Raw genomic sequence first — 21,313 nt, 5'->3', positions numbered from 1 at the left:
CAGCTGTAGGCTGTAAGCACGTCCTAGCCGTCCGTCCGTCACTTATTGGGTTCCCCGGAAACATTTCCGTTGTGTTCTGTCCTATTTGCAGCGCGTTTCTGTATTTGGTTTTGTTGTGAACTTTTGCAGCGCGTTTCTGTAATTGCAGCGCGTTTCCGTATTTGGTTGTGTTGTGAGTATTGGGACGCACGCGAGTTGTAAAACTGATTAAGATGTTTTCTTATTCGCTGGTGGGTTTTTTTCTATTTGCATGTGTTTTTTTTCTATTTGCATGTGTTTTTTTCTGTTTGCATGCGTTTTTTTCTGTTTGCATGTGTTTTTTTCTGTTTGCATGTGTTTTTTTCTGTTTGCATGTGTTTTCTTCATTTGCAGCGCGTTGAGCTCTCTCGGCCACCGTATGAAACACCAAAGACACACCTACATTAACAGCGTGGGTTATCAATGACAAAAAGCGGCGTAAATGATTAGACATTTAAAGGCATACTATGCAGTTTCTGTTTTTGTCAAACAAGTACTTGTATTTAACATTACTGTCGTAAATACCACTCACGCAGAGCCGTCTCTGCACTCCCGGACTGATCCCCTCCCCCCTGTATAGACCTTATGCGCCAGAGAAACGAGGGCGCCACCATCCTCAGAATATTGTCTTTGAACTTCTATTTTTGTGGTCACTCTGTATATTTGTATGGCATCGCTGTCCAGGAGTAATTAGCTTTTGAAGGTGATTTACTTAATGTAAAGTTAACGAAAGTTATCATGAGGATTCTAATGTTTGTAGGCAGATGTCTTAATATTATAGGTTATATTACTGTAAGGTAAATGAAAATTAGCAGTTTGCTTCAATAGTCTGTAGTAATTTACGGAATTACAGTAATGAGAAAAAAAAGGTAGAAACTAAAAGTACATACTGTATTTCGAACAAATAATTGAGGGGCTAATCCTGCCTCTCTCTAGCATCAGGCCACTGAAATCTATTCTGTTTTGAATGTGTGGTTCACAGTTTTGACAGCAGTGTGTTAGCATTTGAACAAAGTGCTGTACACAGTGTTGTGCAGGTTGTGGTTAAAGTCATAAGATAAGTGTGTAGAGTTTTGAAAACTGTGTTCAAGCAATGAAAAACGAACTAGAGTTTGGTCCACATGAACTGTGTTCATGCTGCTTCGCAGACTGTAGTTAGAGTTTTGCACATGTGACTCATGTTGTGCTCACTGTCGTTTAGCAATCGAAAAAACTGTATATTTTAAAACGAGCCGTTCATTCATAAATACACAAGATCGCTGTGAAAATACAGACCGGAAGTCAAAAGACAACGAACACTTCTTTTGTTTATATTGCAATGTAGTGTAATTTTTACCCACCTCATATATTTCATGCCATTTGGGATTGTTTGGTTTGTCCAAATGTGATATGAAGGTTTGTTCCTGGAATCTGAGCTTTGCGTACATCGCAGACACACCAGGCACAGGGTTTTCCACATTCAGATGGCCGGCCTCCAACAGGTGAATACGCACAACTCCCTTGAATAAAAAAAGAAATATGCACAGAATATGAAAGACTGCATAGCAGGGAACGGTTTCATTACTGCATTACTCCTAAATTAAAATAACTAATTACATGGTACCATTATGTTTTATGGAAAGCAATGCTTCAGATACTTCTGATACTTCAGCTACTTCTGCATTAAAGGTGCTCTAAGTGATGTCACACGTTTTTTAGGCCAAAACGTTTTTTTGTCACATCCAGCAAACATCTCCTCACTATCCGCTAGCTGCCTGTCCCCTGAACACACTGTAAAAAAGCGGTCTCTCTAGACACCACAGGCTCCACAGACGGCAATAAAAACAAACTGGGCTCACCTGCACCACGAAACACAACAAGCAGTGTTCCAGCCATTAACTGACAAGAGGTATTTGAGGGTGGGGTTTGGGGGGTTAGTGCGCATACACATGAAGGGGGTGTGGAGGAGAGAGAAGCATGAAGAGGAAAGTTTGAATTATGGTCGACACAGGATAAGGAAAGCGCCGAATTTAAGTACTGAATTTACATCGGAAAAACCTTCGAAAGGTGGCGAGAACTCCGCCGGCAGAAGGGCTTCCAATCCGACATTCAGCTCTGTTTTTGCAGAACAGGAAAATCCATTTTTCTAAATAGACGTTCATGTTCGCCAAACCAACACAAGGATGTAATTAGCTAGAACTATGCAGTCAGCAGCAGCTAGCGATCAATCTCTCTATTGTAAATGATCAAGCAAATTCACAGTAGGGCGACAATTTGTGTGAATGATTGTTTTCATCCACTGTTTGCTATGAATTTGAATGTTCATTTATAGACTATTGACAACTGACTAAATTTGTTTACGACGCCACCATTGTTTATGCTCACTGGGAAACGCGAAGCTAACGTTATCTTGCTATTATTGCATCCTTGTATGGGAGCTATAGTTATAACCTCAGGTGGTTTTAAGATAATGTTTCTCTTTTTCTGCATTCTGTTTTGCAATATATAAAAGCATTTATCTAACTTGGCGACATTACACATTGAATGAAGTATCAGTAAAACTTAATTTGTTTGTAGTGACTACTTTGACTTTCCTTTATGCCGGAAGGGAGGGGAGGAGACGGGATGAGGAGGAGGGAGGGTCTAGCTAGCCTCCGTTTTGTTTGATAATTCGAACGTCAACAAGAAGTTATGACTCCCGGCATCGCTTAGAGCACCTTTAAAAACGATGGAAAAAAAATTCTGCAAAAGTGGCACAGAACACTACCTTTCAAAAGTTTGGAGTCAGCAAGATTTAGATTTCTGGTAACACTTAAAGAATCAACGTTGATAACGTGTTGTTTATGACAATTAAAAGTAAATTACAATAAAAACTGAAATGGAAAATATCAATATAGCTTTTTTTAAGCAACACAAAAATTGCGTTTGTTAGTATAATAACGCTGGCAATTTCGATGACGTCACTGGCATGGTAGGACCTGTGAAGGTATATAAGCAGCTGCAGCTGCAGGTCCTATATACACACGAAAATTAGTCATTTTAATGGCATGGGTTACGCATTTGAGCCTGTGAGGGACAGGCCAGTAGTATCTGACTACCACCACATGGAGGACGATCAGTTTCAGGCTCCACCTACAGTACAGGATCGTTTGGGCCGAAGTGACTGGTGTGGGTGCGGGCGCTGCCGGAGCATTGACACTGCACCGTAATCGATCTGTTGCAGAGAGGTCAACCTGGAACATTTATTGATCGGCAAAAAATGCATCACCATACACCGTTCATTTCGGATGCTGTGCGGTGAGAGAGACGTGTTGGAGGTGGCTATGCTATCTCTAAGGGATGTCCAAGCTGAGACGCTGGAGCGCCCCATAAGTAGCAGGTATGTAACAGTGTATTTTACAAATTGGCGACTGGGCTCGCCTAGGCTAACTTGTTATATCCTTTTCTCAGACTGTTTAGGTTAACAGCGCTCTTTGGGCGAGGGGGTATTTGGAAAGGAGGAATAGGATTCCGATCCCATCCTGTGCAGTGAACTACATCAGGGATCTTTTCCCCTAAGCCGAATATCAAGGATTCGAGTATGCATTAGACTTGTAGTCAATTTTAATAATAAAACATTTAAAGGGATACTCCACTTTAAAATGAAAATTCTGTCATCATTTAATCACCCTCATGTTGTTTCAAACCTGTATGAATTTCTTTCCTCTGCTGAACAGAAAGGAAGATATTTAGAAGAATATCAGTAACCAGGCAGTTTCTGGTCTCATTGACTTCCATAGTATATTTTTTTCCTACTATGGAAGTCAATGAGACCAGAAACTGTCTTTTTTTTTTTTTCATTTTAAAGTGGAGTATCCCTTTAATAATAAAACCTGTTGGGGTTTCTGTTTCCTCTGCCATGTCAGCTAGCCTCAGACTATTTACATGCTATGGCTGCTCTAAGTGTTGGTTAGCAACGGAGTAGCTTTCCATGCCAGTGACGTAGCCGAATGTTGAAATCCAACATGGTGGCACCCGTGTAACAACAACAACAACATTTTCAACGTACTATTTTATCCCTTTTAACAAATTCTGCCATTTAAAAAAATTGTACCAATGAGAATAAATAAAATATATCTGTTATATCACCTTTACTCAAATTCCAGTTAAGTTCATCTTTAAAATTCACATATGTAGGTCCGAGAAATCAAAAGAAAAAAAAAAAGAAAAAAAATCTGTTTTACTGAAGTTTTGATCAAATAAATGCAGTTTTGGTGAGCATAAGAGACATGTTTTCAAAAACATTAAAACATTTAACTGAGCCCTAACTTTTGAGATTTGGTCACTGTACAGTATGTTGATTCGATGTGTGTGTAAGGTCTGTAAGGTTACCTGGGCCAACGGTTTATTCAACTCTCCCACATACGGGTTTGACACACCATGAAAAGTGCATCGATTGGGAAAAACCATTACCGAGCAAATCAAGTCCATGAGCTTTTTTTTAAAGTTGGCTAAGCAGCTGAAATAGTGAGAAAAGGAACAGGGACAGAGTGTTAAATATATTAAAACAAAAGAAAAGAAATGGAAGTCGATCAAGACAGTGAGTGTACTGAACTGAATAACATGTTATTGTGTGTGTCACTATGTGTAATGTGTAATGAATGAAACTCACTTGGCAGTCTTGGTCAAAAAGGGCATTTCAAAGATCAGTTCCTAACAACAAGGAGGAAAAAGGAGAAGATTACATAACATTATTAAGATTACATAATTCAAGCACTAATGAAAGAATAAAGACAGTATAAGGATCAGTACACACTTGCAAGATGACTAATGCAGAACATTTTAAAGTTCAATGGAGCTTCAAATCTGAAGAACCTATAGGCTCAGATTAAGCCAGGATTAGGCCTTTGTTCAATTAGGACATTTAAGTAGCTTTTATAAACGTGCCTTAGGAAAAAAAAAAACATTATTAACTGAACATGTTTTAACTGAAAGCAACTTGCACTGACATATCTTGAAATATGTCAGTGCAAGTTGCTTTCAGTTAAAACATGTTTAGTTCAAACATGCATTTTAGTCTGGAACTATAGCTCAAGACTTGTCTGTCAACTGGGAGATAGTGTAATGTCAAAAATGTTTTAAGTTCCAAAGAATCATATAGTCAACCATAGAAGAACCTTGATGTTTCATAAACTCTTAAAAATAAAGGATCTTTATTATCTTTTGAGACACTCACAGGTCTTTTGAGGAAGTACATGGACACACTACTGAAGAATGGTAAATCTTCTATCGGCTCCAAAATCACACGAATCATTCCTTGAAACTGAAAGAATGCAAATGTAATTATCTTTCAATATTTAATTTCTACAGTGGGACCATGTATCAAATGAACTGTCACATCTCGCAACACATAATCTCACCTGTAAGTTCTTCAAAGCAACATATTCATGATTCTCATACTCAAAGGCTATATTGGCACCCCCGAGGTATCTAAAAAAAGATGGCGGAGAGGAAACATTAGGTTGCTTTTAACTCTTGAACCATTCTGTTGAATTTGTTCCGGCTAACAACTAAAACTTGATGGAAAACTAAACAAAAATGAAGTCTTTAAATAGGATATACACTCATGTAATGTTACAAATCTGAGTTGGCTGAGGTTTGACAGTCAGGTTTTGTCAGCTTGTGAAATATAGACTTTTACACATAACTTTTAAATCACTCACTGACAGACAATAGACAATTCACTCATTATAAGGCCTCATGATTGCATGAGAGGCTCAAATATATCTCAATTTCAAGTCAGTAAATAGATGCATGCTCACCTGACGTAACCATCAAGCAGAATTTTATTTGTTGTACTTTCTGGAAGAATCCTCACTCCATCCAACTCTATTGGCTGTAAAATGAAGAAAAGTTATGTTGTAGAACGGCCATTCCCAAACTGAGGGTACTGCAGGTGGTCCGTGGAAAGGCAAAATTAAATTTAAAATAATATTTTTTTACCAGGAAATTCCCATAAAAAATAAAAAGTAAAAAGAATATGTAGGCCTATATTGATATAAAATTTACATTAAATTGTCAAGTTATTGTGTGATTACTAAAACAGGCTAGTGGCGCTCGGCCGTAACGTTCAAGTTCAGTGCCATTAAAACCAAAACATGGATCGGTGGATAGTGACTTTATAGGCAGTTCCTATGAAACGAAATGTTTATAAATGGAATGAATAAGGTTATTGTTTTAATTTCCAGTTAGTTTCTTGACTTCGCGTTTCTGAAATGTTTTGCGGATGTGCTGTTAAGTGGACTGGTTCAAGCCTACTTTTTGAGGATTAGGACTCTGAAGATTAATAATCCCCTAAAATCGCCAAAGGTTTTGAAATATTGACTACCGGTATATCCAATTGTTCTTATTACTGTATAGATTTCATACTCCATTGCTATGGCAATAAGCCTGTTGTTCAAATGAACCTGATTATGCCCTCGGGCGCTTGAGTAAATAAATTAAATATGTGGCAGCCGTTGTGTGCAGTAAATTTACTTTGATTGTTTGGATTTTAAAATATTTTTTTTTATTTGACATTTTATGATTACATTATCAGCTCATGAACACTGGAATATTGTTAATGTTACTGGAATATTATTTTTTGTGTTGCGATGTGTGTGTGTGTGTGTGTGTGTGTGTGTGTGTGTGTGTGTGTGTGTGTGTGTGTGTGTTGATTTCATGTCTGACCTCGACACCCAATTCCATCTCGGCGCACTTATGAAGGTTTTCCCTAAGAATCTTCTTTAAATACTGAGATATATATGGCCAGACAATCCGGATAATCTTAAGAAAAAGACAGGAAGAGAAAGACAGTGTCATATTTTTATTTGATATTAAAGTCACCATGAAATCGAAAATGGACTATTCTTATTTTTTATAGAATATTGTAGCATTTATTGTAAATAGCTCATCCTTGCACATCTTTTTGTTTAAATTCATGTGCCCTCATATTCAAAACAACTTCCCCTCCCTCTTTCATTCACATCTCTTCTCTTCTCTGATGATGTGTTTACTGGCGTGAGGGCAGGGCAACCTGTTACTCACATGTTAACATTACAAGCTTAATCTTAATAAACAAATGTAAACCAAAACTGTTTGCTGAATTACCTGGTTTACACCTTTACACTTCTCCATATCTAGGAAGCTGACCTGAAATTATAAAGAAAAAACAATAACAGACTTTAAAGCGCAAAGACTGTTTTTCTGTAAAATACTGGACATCGCTACATTTTCTTTTTTACAAATCTGTTTTACATAAATACAATGAATGTTTCTCTCTTTGTATAAATAGACTTATTCGGACGTTATGCATTAATAACATAACAATACAGCAACACAACAATACCCAGCAAGCAATTTTGCGTCTAATAGACGTCTAATAGCCGTCTAAACACAGCCCAGACGTCTAGGCTAAAACGAGGCTAATTTTGGGCTGTCAGTGAAAATCTAATAGACGTCTAAACATAGCCCAAGAATAGACAGCTATTGAATGACTACATGTATACGTCTAATAGACGTCTAACCATAGCCCAAGAATAGACAATCAGACAGCTATTGAACGACTATTTATACGTCTAATAGACGTCTAACCATAGCCCAAGAATAGACAATCAGACAGCTATTGAACGACTATATTTATACGTCTAATAGACGTCTAACCATAGCCCAAGAATAGACAATCAGACAGCTATTGAACGACTATATTTATACGTCTAATAGACGTCTAACCATAGCCCAAGAATAGACAATCAGACAGCTATTGAACGACTATATTTATACGTCTAATAGACGTCTAACCATAGCCCAAGAATAGACAATCAGACAGCTATTGAACGACTATATTTATACGTCTAATAGACGTCTAACCATAGCCCAAGAATAGACAATCAGACAGCTATTGAATGACTATATTTATACGTCTAATAGACGTCTAACCATAACCCAAGAATAGACTAGTCATCAATTAGACAGCTATTAAACGACTGCATATATACGTCTAATAGACAGGCAATATGGGTCTAGGCTAAAACAAGGCTGATTTTGGGCTGTCAGTGAAATTCTAATAGACGTCTAACCATAGCCCAAGAATAGACTAGTCATCAATTACACTACATATACATGTAATAGACAACAAAATGAGGCATAAGGATTCTTTTCACTCAAATATAACAGGTTCTCATAAATGAAAATCCATCCAAACTAATTGAATATAAAGGATTTATTTAGAACAATTATATTAACAACTTAGACAACATTCAAACATAAAAATTAACAAATAAAATATTGGAAAATATGTAAAACAACTTAAGATACTAAATTTTTTAAGAATGAATTATTAGCTTTATATCCAAAACCACCACCCCCATCTCTTCCTGGTGCTTGTTTAAAATGACCAGAAATTGCATTTTTTATTTCCCATTCAGTCGCCGAAGGAAAGTTAGTCATCACTGCGTCTGCCAAATGAGAAAAAGAAAAAAATTATTGCTCAAGAAAAGCATTGTTGACAATCATTTTTAACTAATTACAGTCATTCACTTTTGCTAGGATGCACACTAGAGCTGGCCAATATAGAGTTAACGGAATATAGATTGAGACTATATAATTTATATCAATATTATTAATAAATTAATATCAATAATTAAACATTTTTGCCTGCATAATGGTGATGCACTAATTATATATATATATATATATATATATATATATATATATATATACACATATACACACACATATATATTTTAGGGGTGTAACGATACACGTATTGAACCATTCTGTACGAGGCTTTCGGTTCGATTTCAGTACGTATTTTTAAACAGAACTGTTCGTTAGACAATTTTTCCTGCTGACCAAAATTTTTTAATTACAAATGTAGGCACGTCAAAAAGCGCGCTCAATGTAAGAGAAATCATAACAAATCGTGACAACAATCTTGCTCTTTCAGGTAGTGACCATATAGACCTGCATTATATGACTGACAGTTTGACCTAAAAATATCAAAATTGAAACTACTTCAGAAACAAAGACACCTACATCTTGGATGCCCTTAAGGTAAGCTAAAACATGCCAAAATTTTATTTCAAAGTGAACTATCCCTATAAATCATTCTTTATCACTTACTCATATAACTCTAATGAACATAAAAAGATACTTATAGGGGTAGTTCACTAAAAAAAAAATCATGTAAGCATTTACTCACTTTCACTTGGTTCCAAACATGTATGGCTTTCTTCTGTTGAACACACACAAAAAAAATATATATTTTGAAGAATGTTGGTAACAAGACATTTAATGGTAGTCATTGACAAGTGTTCTGTATATTCAATTGCTGTACTTTGTTGACTGATTGCTGGATAATTTGCGATAAACAGTGTCTTGAAATCGAATAAAGTGGATTACATCATTCCAGTTCTGAGGTTTTTACACTGGCTATATGTCTGTCAAAGAATTCATATCAAAATACTACAGCTGGTTATTAAATTAATTAACATTTTAAGGCCAAAGTAAATTTCTAATCTTCTGATGCATTATGAACCATCCAGAGCAGACCTCTCAGGTCATCTGGGACAGTAGCCAGCTACTTTTATATCAAATTCATAAGTCAAAATTAAAAAAAAAAAAGTCAAAACAAAACATGGAGAAGCAGCATTGCGGTTTTTATGCACCATATATCTGAAACAAATTCACTGAAAACTGAATGTATGCTGCATATTTTAATTCTTTTAAATAAAGTTTAAAGACTTTACTGTTTGCCACTACCTTTTATTAATTGGAAAGGAAAAAATATTTTTTTATAATTTCTTTTCATGTTGCACTATGTTGCTGTTAAGTTTTATGTAAAGTATACTTTGAAAATTTGCATTAAATCAAAAACTATTATTTCTTACTCCAATCTAAAAACAAAAATATATTGGTATCTTTAATAGTAATAAAAAATAGTAATGATAAGTTTCATAGTTTCATGCTTACCACCTTGAATTTAGATACATTTTAGATTAAGGGCACACAGTTGCAATAACACGTGCAAGTAACGTTAACTTGTTGGAGAAAAATAGTACTCTGCAATGGTAATGTTAAAATGTCACGGTTTCTACACATTATAACAACTAACTAATTTAAACAATGAACATAACAAAAATAACACGCATACTTACAAGACCGAAGTAGAAATTTGAAGGTTTTCAGAGTGTTGCTCGCCCGTTGCTCTCTGACAGCAGCCTCGTGTAAAATAAAATTGAAAATGGAGGAAATGTTTATCGCGAGATCTGGCTAAAGTAATCTAGTCGCGCAATGCCAGTAGTCCTAGTAGTCATGTCTCAGTAGTGTTTCGATTGTGCCATCTAGCGGTTGAGAAATGCAACTGCATTTGATTTAATTTGAAATGACAGTCATATCGTAGATTGTGTATGAATGTTATGTTTATGTGTGACAGCAAACATTAAGCTGTGTGAGCGAAAACATTTTTAAGACTAATATTCTTATACTAGCTCGCTGGTCTGAATCAGGGCTATAGCCAAGCCGTACGTAGACCAGATTGCTTTGATTTCGCCAGGTGGGCTAAAGCAGACCGCATATAGCCCGTCCAATTTGGAGCTAAATCGTGACAACAGATCGACCATGTCGTAAAATGTCACATTGAACCTTGCAGATATCATTACCAATGCGAACATGATGGAATATCAACCATTTCATGCACTGCCTGGCAAAAAAACTAGGCTACAATTAATCAGTTTTGACTAAAAGTGGGCTATAGCCGGGTCTGAATACGAGCTAAATCGTGGCTACGCACAGCCTACACATAGAACATATAAAATAAAGCAAACCAAACAACTTGTAATCACATCTGACTTTGCTTACATGATGGAATATCATACATCTCACAAGTTATTTTGGAAAAAAATACATTTATCCAGATTAAATGTTATTTGGGCTAAAATTGGGTTACGCATAGCCGGGTCTGAATACGAGCTAAATCGTGGCTACGCACAGCCTACACATATAACATGTAAAATAAAGTAAACCAAACAACTTGTAATCACGGTAGACTTTGCATACATGATGGAATATCATACATCTCACAAGTTATTTTGGAAAAAAATACATTTATCCAGATTAAATGTTATTTGGGCTAAAAGTGGGTTACGCATAGCCGGGTCTGAATACGAGCTAAATCGTGGCTACGCACAGCCTATAACATGTAGCCTAAAATAAAGTAAGCCAAACAACTTGTAATCACGGTAGACTTTGCTTACATGATGGAATATCATACATCTCACAAGTTATTTTGGAAAAAAATACATTTATCCAGATTAAATGTTATTTGGGCTAAAAGTGGGTTACACATAGCCGGACTATATCGGGTCTATATTTAACCCAGACGTTGAAAAGACGGCTATTGCTTGCTGGGTAACAGCATGTTTATTTTCATTCACCCATCAAAAGATGCATTTTTATGCATTCTTACCTCAGAAGTTGGTTCCACGGCCGCTGGAACCGCAGCACCCCCTGCTGACAGCACGAGAATTTATATTTTATTCATAAAATTGTTTGAAATATGTTATTTTTATGTCAAATGTGGTTTGTGATTTTGAGAAATAAATATATTTCAAAAGTCGATCTGGCATGAATAACGTGACGCAGAGCTGATCCTGACATTGCTACTAGTAAAAAGTTAATTCTTAATATCAAGAATTCACATTTTAAATAGTACAAATTGAATTAATTATTGATATCAAAAATGCATATCCTGTGAATGAATAAAAGCTAAAATGGCGCCATAGCATGTCACTGTGTTTTAAATGATAAAAGTAATTCTTGATACTTGATGGTTATTATTTACCAACATTTTAAATACAATGGAGCCTATCAATAGTCAATGTCAATGCATTGCTTTCCATATTGCATAGTTGTAACTAAACCTTGACTGACGACTAGTTTTCATTTTTGATAATCATCCTTGTTTTAAAACTATAATGAGGAGTGCCATCACACCCATATTGTACTGGTCCCGAGTCCGACTCTCAACAGATGTTTCTGGTAAGTGCGCCTTTCATTTCATACACGCGCATATGAACGCATGTTAACGCGCGACGTGGTTATCTTTTCCAAGCTGCAGTTTATAAACAAACACTGTTGTCCTTTGTCGTTTATTAAACATAATAAATCAACTCACATCAACTTAACTTTAGCCTACTGTTCTTTGCTGACATCAAACTATGAGAGGAGAGCACACAAGTCTAGGCCTACCTGATAACTGTTGTCGCAATTAACTCTCATGGTGTTTTTTTCTCTCTCTTTTCGTGACCAGAAAGATAGTTCCGCTTCATTTTCTCATTGATATTGTAAACATTGATTGACGTGCTTTGACACGAGGGGGAGGCGGGGCCTTGAGTAATGTGGGGCCTTTTTGTGCGTTTTTGTGCGTATAGGGCTAATCGGCTCTGACGTGACATTAAGAATATTCATTAGAAATTAGAATATTCAAACCAGAAAACAGACTCAGCTAACTATGGCGGGTTCAGAAAAGAATATCTGATTTCTTTACAAATCAATCAGAATTTAAAAAAAGCAAATCTAAAAATGAATCGGAGTCTGAAAGCAGAAGCAATGAATAAGAAACATCAGGCTGAAGTGGACATGAATCACAGTGGTTGAATGAATCACTAGAGACTCACCGTCTGTCGGCTCCGACTCGATTGCATCTGTGTCTGGTGTTTCTTTAAACCAAACATGATGTAAAATGTTCCTTAAGTTGATCCCTGACTCTCTGTCACAAAGTTTCCGAAGTAGATCCTGGCATCCTGTAAAAGTTTTCAGAAGAGAGCTGATTAGTCCTGTTTGATTTTGAGATATGTAGGCTAGTTTACGTAAGGTAATGTTGCTGTTAATCAGCGTAGGGAGTTTGTTGTGCCCAGGAGTAAATAAAAAAGACATGAACTTTATTTTATTCCACGTGCTCTTAAGCTGTTTTATAAATAATTTTAACCTTTACATGTTTTCAAGCAATGCTATTTCCATTTCGTTCTTGTTTTTGGTCTCACCATTGGACAAGCGTGTTTTTTTACAAAGTAACCAAAGTTTTCCTTTGGTCATCCCCTTCAGCACACTGTATAAGCCTTCATTGTTCGCCGTTAAAGAGTCAGTTATCCTCTCTGGTCTTGATTTAGAATCCCCTATTGCAGTAAGCAGTAAGGATTCAGTTTTTAGTAAAACGCCCTTATTTCCTGTGCATAATAAATCAGTTACTTGTGCTCAAAAAGCAAACTCACGTATTTCACTCATGGCCAGTGCTCTGTAAAAGCCGGTTAACTTTGTCTGCATGGTGTATGGGTTGATGAGTACTTTACTCAGGCTTATGTCATTATGATAAACACCCTGTTCACTACAGTGGTGTAGCGCATTGATGAGTTTCTGCATGATGTCTTTTGCTTCCGCTTCAGTCAGACGACCTCCTTTTCTTTTGATGTAATCACACAAGGTGATGCTGGTACCTGGATATTCCATGATGAGGATGATGTGATCTTCCATGTCAAAGCATTTATATAACTTTACGACATGGTCGCTATGTTTCATTATCTGCATTATAGCTGCCTCTCGACACAAAGGTTTGGAAACCCCAATCTAAAAGAAGAGATTGACAAAAGGTTAGATGACTCCTAACCTCAAACCTCCTTACTAAAGAGTGAGGGAAATTCAACAAGAATAAATAAACTTCACATGTACTTTACAACTGACGCTTCAAGGCTTTTATTGTCTGTTTCAGTTTTATCTTATGCTGTCTACATATAGAATTATCAATTACCAAATAAAAATTTACTAAATGATTCTTAATAGTAATTTTCATGAAGAATAAAATCGTGTCAACTTACGTAGAAATCAAACTGGCACTTCTTCACAAATTTGATCATCACCTAAAAAAAAAAGAAAATATTTGTACCAATACACCAATAAACGTAAGTGAACTGATTCATTTTTGTTGTTTACATGATAATCTAAAAAAAAAATTTAAAACATGTTTTGATCAAAACTGTAAACACTGATGTTTATGTCAGGACTCGAAAGACAGAAGAAAACAAGAGGCAAGAAGTTTGGTGTATCCAGAAAGAGCAACATACTCGTTCGCCATCTGATCTTCGAATTCCTTCAAAGGTAATGCCATGGGGTTTCGATGACAGTTTCTTTCCCATTTCATAAAGACAGGCAAAGGATCCTGAAAAACACACAACAGCATGAGACTGAACTGCTTTGACTAAACACACCTGTGTAGATCAGGCGAGGAACCAACCATTTTGAAGATTCCATATAAAATCAGTAAACAGGCTGAAATTGACACACATGAATAATTAGCAGGATTTGCAACAGATGCAGATGCAATCAAATGGATGGTAATAAAATGCCATGATGCCAACAAAATGCGTAATGACCACTGATCTATATAGAATGACATTCTATATAGATCAGTGGTAATGACGCACTGGCTGATTTTGTGCTTCACGCTTGCACGTGAATGAAGTTACGTTTCTTGGTTTTCCCCTGTGATGCCATGATTTCGCTATCGATGAATATTAACTTGTGGGCGTTTCACAAACTATTTATGGGTCTACAACTAAAGTCTGTATCATTAAATGGTAACTTGTCTTTCTGTTGTTATGTTGTAGATGTTTGTTGTAACTATATGCTTAAATGTAATTAAGATTACCGGGAAATGCTCTTAAAAAGGTGCAGATATGACAACATGCAGATTCACATATATCAGAGCTCAGAGGTGTAGTGGTAAAAAAAAGAGGTGGGTAAACTATAAATTCTGGTGGACCACGACGTGGTCACCCGGTAAGGTGGGCCACTGCCTACCGGTGTATGTGTATCCTGATGACATCGCTATAGGCTATCGTTTGATGGTACTAACAAGGGTATCACTGGTTGCTCCCTCATCATAGGTCACACAATCACTATTCAATTCATACATTAATCTACGTTCTTGTTAAAAAGACTCAAGATGGAATAATAGGTGAAATCTATAAAGTTTACTAAATGACAAAACAGAGAGAACAAAAATATTTAAGAGAGATAGGGAGGCTTATATCCAGGGCTTCCAATGCAATGCACTTGTACATAATGATTAGGGATTTGGGATTATTTTCATAGTCGATTAATCTGTTGAATATTTTCTCGATTAGTCGATTAGTTGTTTGGTCTATAATATGTCAGAAAAATGTGGATCAGTATATGCTCTGTCGTTAACGGCCCAAATGCTCGAATCATGTACCGATCGTCGATCACGCACTGGAAAAGCAAAGTCCGCTCAAATAACGTGAAATTTAGAGGTGGATAAAAGCAATTTAGAGGTGGATAAACGCACTGTGGAAGTGGGTAAACGCTATTTCCGAATTTTGGAAGGTGCGTAAACGGAGTTTACGTGCGTTTAGCCTCCACTACATCCCTGTCAGAGCTGATTGAACACAGAATAAATTATATTTAACGTTACAGCACACACACACACACGCACGCACAAAAATTCCGGACAAGCAACTTTTTTACTCGGACAAGTGAATGACAGATATAACGTTACTTGTCCAAAGGACAAGCACATGAAAAAGCCTAATGTCGAGCCCAGAGTTTTGATTTAAGTAAAATGTTAACGTTACCTCTGTTCTGCTCAGACGAGTCTTCGTTGCAGCAGGCAGATAACACAGCAGCGCTGGCCATTCTTTGAGCGTATAATATTTTATCCATGTGTAGTACTCCCTTTATTAATAAATGAGAGTGAGAGAGACGAAAACTGTGTTACTTCAGTGGTCCTCTCTGTGTTGTTTTTTATTTATTTAATCATAGTTTTCCATGTCATGAAACCAATGTAATTCTCAATAAATAAGTAAACAAATATACACAAAGAAAACAACAAATATAATAATAATAATAAATGCAATATTCCAGACTCTCTTACAGTTGTTTCACACGGTAGATGATTGATACACTAACAGATTTTCTATAATAGAACTAAACCAAAATCAGTAATAAAACAAACATCCAATTGAACTCAAATAGTAGACGCCAAAACATCTTAATAACAGTTATTTTTCTGAAATCTTATCATTTTTACTAACCTTTATTAATAAATGAGAGTGAGAGAGACGAAAACTTCAGTGGTCCTCTCTGTGTTGTTTGAGGATGCCACAGTCGTCAAGGTGACTCAACTCCCAACTGCCACTCTGAATTCAGAAAATGCAGTGTCCAGTGCAAACTCATTATGATTAAAGTAGTTTAAATAAACCATACATAAAGTGTACATAAATTGAAATAGATAGAAATACAAAATAATATATATATAAACACTTAAACACTTTTGTGACCCAAATAAACAGGGTGGTCACACATGTAATGTTGTTACCCAGGGGGCAAAGGGGGTTTAGCAGACATGGGCTGCTGTAAAAGTTGTCATATAAAAATGAAATCTATGATGTCTGAGGATCACAACCTGGGTGGCCAACCCGGTCAACAAGCTGCTGGAAACTTGTAATTAGGGTCAAAACAATGCTACCTCAAATTCGGCTTTAACTCCCAGAATCACCCAAACATGCTAAAACGGTTTAATTATATTCATGAATCGTGAGCCATATCTCCCTGATACTTTATGCTTTATGCCTTTAGAAAGAGTGGAAGATAAGCTTTCATCTGATGCCTTGATTGTACATGTAATTAGAATGTAAGAGTTAACAATGCCTCTTAATTCATAGGTAGGCAAAAAAAAGAAAAGAAAAAATATTGAACATTCCATTTGTAATCGGTAGCATTCTTTTCCCTTTGTTGTTGTTACAATAAACAAATTACCATGTAAAGTTAACTTTTACTGGATGAAATAATATTTAGATTTTTTTTTTACTAACCAGACAGTCCTCATGGCCTGTGAGGGACCAAGCAGTCAAGGGCAAAGGACACAGGATTTCCAACCAAAAATTATTTGTTAAATGCAAAAAAAAACAGTTACAAATTAAATAACTTAAAACTGACTGAAAATAAAGTCAGGTCTGGGACCATAACAATAGTAAACTAAAGAAAATCAAACTAAAACAGAAGTCAAACAAACAAACTAAACAAAGAAAACATGGCCTCCCAAATGACACACATAGGGAACTTATATACACACAGGACTAGTCCATTAGACATACACAGGGAACTCAACAAATATCACTTAACACAATTACAATAAATAAAGTAATTAACTTCAGAAATAACAAGAAATGGGTCATAAACAAAATAATGTACCCAAATAATTATAGTCAACAAAATATAAATAGAATTATAATAAACAAACCAAACATACAATCAATCATGCACACCCCCAGCTAATTGGCAACATGGATTAGCCCAACAGAACAAAATGGCAGCAACTGACGCCAGCCAGTCCTTTATTGGAATGGACCTCCACCGGAGCGCAGTGTCCCAGACAGCGCCAAACCTCCGCTCTTCCCACGTAAGCAACTTAAACTCAAAAGAAATAAACGTTAACACAATATACCACTAATAACTAGAAAGTGTGCACCCAACCTAGTCATGTATGGTAAAAGTGTAAGTTATAAATAAAGTGGGTAAAATGAACCAAATCTGTGTGTCTTTATTATGAAATACATAAGATGATCTGCAACAAAAGATTTAATTCTAAAATGTAATAAAGGACAACCAAAATAACATGTAAACAAACAAAAGGGGAAAAGGCATGTCAGTGTGTGTGGTTTAGTTACCGCCTTGCTGTGTGGCCACGTCGTCGGCCATCACCCCCCCCCCCCCCACTTCAGGAACCTCCCTGACACAGCGAGAGAGGAAATCAGCCGTAGCATTGTCTTTCCCTGGAACATACTGGATACTGAATTGGAAGGGCTGCATGGCCAAGTACCACCGAGTAATTCTGCTATTTGTGTCCTTCATCCTCTTCAACCACTGTAGAGCCTTATGGTCAGTTTCCACAATAAACTCTCTCCCAAGCAGATAATATTTTAGGGAATCCAGAGCCCATTTCACAGCCAAGCACTCCTTTTCGATTGTAGAATATCGGACCTCTCGCGGGAAGAGTTTACGGCTAATACAAGCCACCAGTTGTCGTCCATCACTTGGCCCTTGCAGTAGCACGGCTCCAATACCTCGTTCCGAAGCATCTGTTTGCACAATAAACGGTTCATTAAAGTCAGGATTATGCAACACAGGGTCCTCACCCAGGGCAGTCTGGATGTCTTGAAAAGCCATCTTTGCTTCCTCTGACCACTGAAGTCGATTAGGGCATCTGGAGCCCACCATATCCGTCAAGGCTGCTGCTCTGCCAGAGAAATTAGGAATGAATCGGTTATAAAAACCTGCCATACCAAGGAACGATCTCAATTCTTTCAGTGTTTGGGGTAAAGGACACTGTTGAATGACTTGGACCTTTTTTACCTGGGGTCTGACCACCCCTTTACCAATGACATAGCCCAGATATTCAATTTCAGTCCGGGCTACAGCACATTTGAGTGGATTGATGGTGAGGCCAGCTTGAGGAGTCGCCGCAGAACTTCTTGCAGATGTTGTAGGTGCTGTTCCCAAGAGTCACTATAGATAATGTCATCCAAGTAAGCGGCCGCAAAGGACAAACCATGTAATATCTGGTCCATGAGCCTCTGAAAAGTGGCTGGAGCCCCATGCAGGCCAAAAGGGAGGACCCTAAAATGGAATAGCCCCCATGGGGTTCTAAAGGCAGTCAACTCTCTAGATTGAAGAGTGAGAGGAATTTGCCAATATCCTTTGGCGAGGTCAATGGTGGTCAGATACTTGCTTTGACCTAGGCGGTCAATGAGGTCGCTTATACGGGGTGTTGGATAGGAATCGAACTTAGAGACAGAGTTCAGGTATCGAAAATCAATACAAAACCGTAAGGTTCCATCTTTTTTAGGGACTAAAACCACTGGGTGGCACCACTCACTCTTAGACGGCTCGATGATTCCCAACGTCAGCATCAGATCAATCTCTTCCCTCAAGGAGACCTGTAATCGCTCAGGTATTCGATAACTCATCCTTTTAACAACAGCATCACCTTTCAACACAATCTCATGTTCAATCAATGTTGTGGCTCCAGGATACTCAGAAAAGAGGTCAGGGTGACAAAGCGCTCTCACCTGGGATTGGCGATCCTTTGGCAAATGCTCCAGGTTAACACATTCTGCGACCGGCTGAGGCAAGTATTGCTCCTCCAGTTCCTCTTCCTCCATCACCTGTTGAATCATCAAAACTTGTGACTCCTTCTCAGGACGAGGAATCCACTCCCTCAGCAAATTAATGTGCAAGACTTTACTAGGCCGGTCCAAGCCTGGAGTGGTAATTTCATAAGTGGTGCGTCCCAGCTTCCGCTGGATCTCAAATGGACCCTGCCATTTCGCCAATAATTTGCTCTCTTGACTGGGTAACATCAACACTTGCTGGCCAGGGTTAAAACTCCGTTCACATGCAGACCGATCATACCATGACTTCTGGGATCTCTGTGCCTCAGCCATGTGGGTTTGAGCCAGTTGCGCCATCGCCTCCAACCGTTCCCTCATCTGCACAACATAAGAGATCACATTTACCAAGTCCCCGCTACCCTGGGTTCCTTCCCACAGCTCACGAAGCAGGGTCAAAGGGCCTCTCACCTCACGTCCATATAATAACTCAAAGGGAGAGAACCCAGTCGAGGCCTGGGGAACTTCTCTATATGCAAACAGGAGGTAGGGCAACCACTGGTCCCAATCCTTGCCTGACTCACTGATGAACTTGCGAAGCATTTGATTGAGTGTTTGATTGAAACGCTCTGTGAGGCCATCTGTTTGCGGATGATAAGGAGTTGTACGTAAACTCTCGATACCCAGAAGCTGATACACCTGCTTTAAGAGAGTGGACATAAAGTTAGTGCCCTGATCGGTAAGAATCTGACAGGGGAACCCAACTCTGGAAAAAAGTTGTATCAAGCATGTTGCTACGTACTTGGCTTTAATGGACTTCATTGGGAACACCTCAGGATATCTAGTCGCATAATCAGTTATAACAAGCATAAATCTATTTCCAGCTCGACTCCTTTCTACAGGGCCCACAATATCCATACCCAGTCTCTCAAATGGTGTACCCACAACAGGTAGAGGTTGTAATGGAGCTCTGGAAGGGCTTCTCATGGAGACTTTCTGACACTCAGGACAACTTTTACAGTATCGAGTCACATCCCTCCTTAGTCCTGGCCAATAAAAGTGTCTTTTGATGCGAGCTAAGGTCTTGTGTTTCCCTAGGTGGCCAGCCCAGGGAATTGAATGACTCAACTGGAGTATTACCTCCCGGACACATTGTGGCACGACAAGCTGGTTTGTCGACTCAAACTGGCGATAAAGAATACCTTTTTGGAACAAATACCTTTCGGCAGAGTCAGTGTCATCAGCATTGGCTGTAGCTTCATGTTCTGCTTTCTTGAGGTACGGAGCCAGGCTGACGTCCTCCTGCTGGAGCTGGATCATGTTAGCGGGCACCTGGAAACTTTGAAACAAGTCACATGAGGGATTAGCTGGTATCTTGGAAACATTATATGCAAGCTTGTCCCGTCGTCTTTCAGTACGGGACTTCCGCGTCTTTGAAGGTTCCACTTCGAGATCCACATCAAAGAAAGGTAAAGTACAGAGCGTTTGCATCGGTTCCTCTGCCCGCTTCATTTTGGCCCTGGTGACTACAACATTGCAAAGCTGTTCCGGCTGCAGTAAATCCAAAAGCACTGGTAAATCATGCCCCAGAATCACAGGATACGGCAAATTATCTGCAACCCCAACGTCCAGGAGATAAGTCTGTCCCTGTATTTTGATGTAAAGACCAGCGGTAGGTAACAGTTTCTCATCGCCATGGACACAGCATATCAGTCTCTTGTCAGAAGGATTAATCAAGGCAGGTGAAACAAACTGTCTGTGTACCAATGTCTGGTCGCTGCCAGTATCAACCAGAGCACGGAGTTCTTTACCGTTCACTTCTACAGTGGTCATCTTTAAGGACCGTCCAGGCTTTACCGGAGCTGCATTATTTCTGGGCACATAACACACTTGAGAGAGCTTGACAACGTTCTTCGGGCAAACAGGTTTGGTATGACCCTCTTGACCACACAGGTAACAAATAGGCACTTTCTTAGGTGGTTTAAAAGTCACAGATTCAGATTTTCCTCCTCCAGGAGGCTTACCAGAGTTGTAGTACTGGGGCAGGTGAAAGACATGGGGCTTGCGAGAATCTCTTCCACCCCGCCAACTCCATGGCTGGTTCCTTCCCCGGGCAG

At 38.1% G+C, this 21,313-nt stretch overlaps 1 protein-coding gene across 4 annotated transcripts in view; it reads right to left on the bottom strand.

Moving 5' to 3' along the window:
- Positions 1–17,133, bottom strand: part of LOC308707234 (extended synaptotagmin-1-like) — a 46,071-nt gene extending 28,938 nt beyond the window's left edge. The window contains exons 1-17 of one of the 4 annotated variants that reach the window (XM_081393511.1): positions 16,902–17,133; positions 16,122–16,226; positions 15,663–15,762; positions 14,133–14,227; positions 13,887–13,928; positions 13,287–13,638; positions 13,059–13,190; positions 12,693–12,818; positions 11,483–11,526; positions 7,126–7,167; positions 6,706–6,801; positions 5,799–5,872; positions 5,397–5,466; positions 5,213–5,299; positions 4,649–4,689; positions 4,369–4,495; positions 1,359–1,517 (exon numbers count right to left, since the gene is read on the bottom strand). In XM_081393511.1, coding sequence (XP_081249637.1) covers positions 1,359–1,517; positions 4,369–4,495; positions 4,649–4,689; positions 5,213–5,299; positions 5,397–5,466; positions 5,799–5,872; positions 6,706–6,801; positions 7,126–7,167; positions 11,483–11,526; positions 12,693–12,818; positions 13,059–13,190; positions 13,287–13,638; positions 13,887–13,928; positions 14,133–14,227; positions 15,663–15,750 — 1,575 coding nt within the window. In that variant the 5' untranslated portion in view covers positions 15,751–15,762; positions 16,122–16,226; positions 16,902–17,133. Of the gene's footprint in view, positions 1–1,358; positions 1,518–4,368; positions 4,496–4,648; positions 4,690–5,212; positions 5,300–5,396; positions 5,467–5,798; positions 5,873–6,705; positions 6,802–7,125; positions 7,168–11,482; positions 11,527–12,692; positions 12,819–13,058; positions 13,191–13,286; positions 13,639–13,886; positions 13,929–14,132; positions 14,228–15,662; positions 15,791–16,121; positions 16,227–16,901 lie in introns of those variants that run through there. The other 3 variants (XM_081393512.1, XM_081393514.1, XM_081393513.1) reach the window with 3 other exon arrangements.
- Positions 17,134–21,313: the final 4,180 nt, after the last annotated feature.

This window comes from Scardinius erythrophthalmus, assembly GCF_964197995.2.
Source record: "Scardinius erythrophthalmus genome assembly, chromosome: 18".
NCBI classification, from domain to species: domain Eukaryota; kingdom Metazoa; phylum Chordata; class Actinopteri; order Cypriniformes; family Leuciscidae; genus Scardinius; species Scardinius erythrophthalmus.
This window is presented reverse-complemented; position numbering and strand designations above follow the sequence as displayed.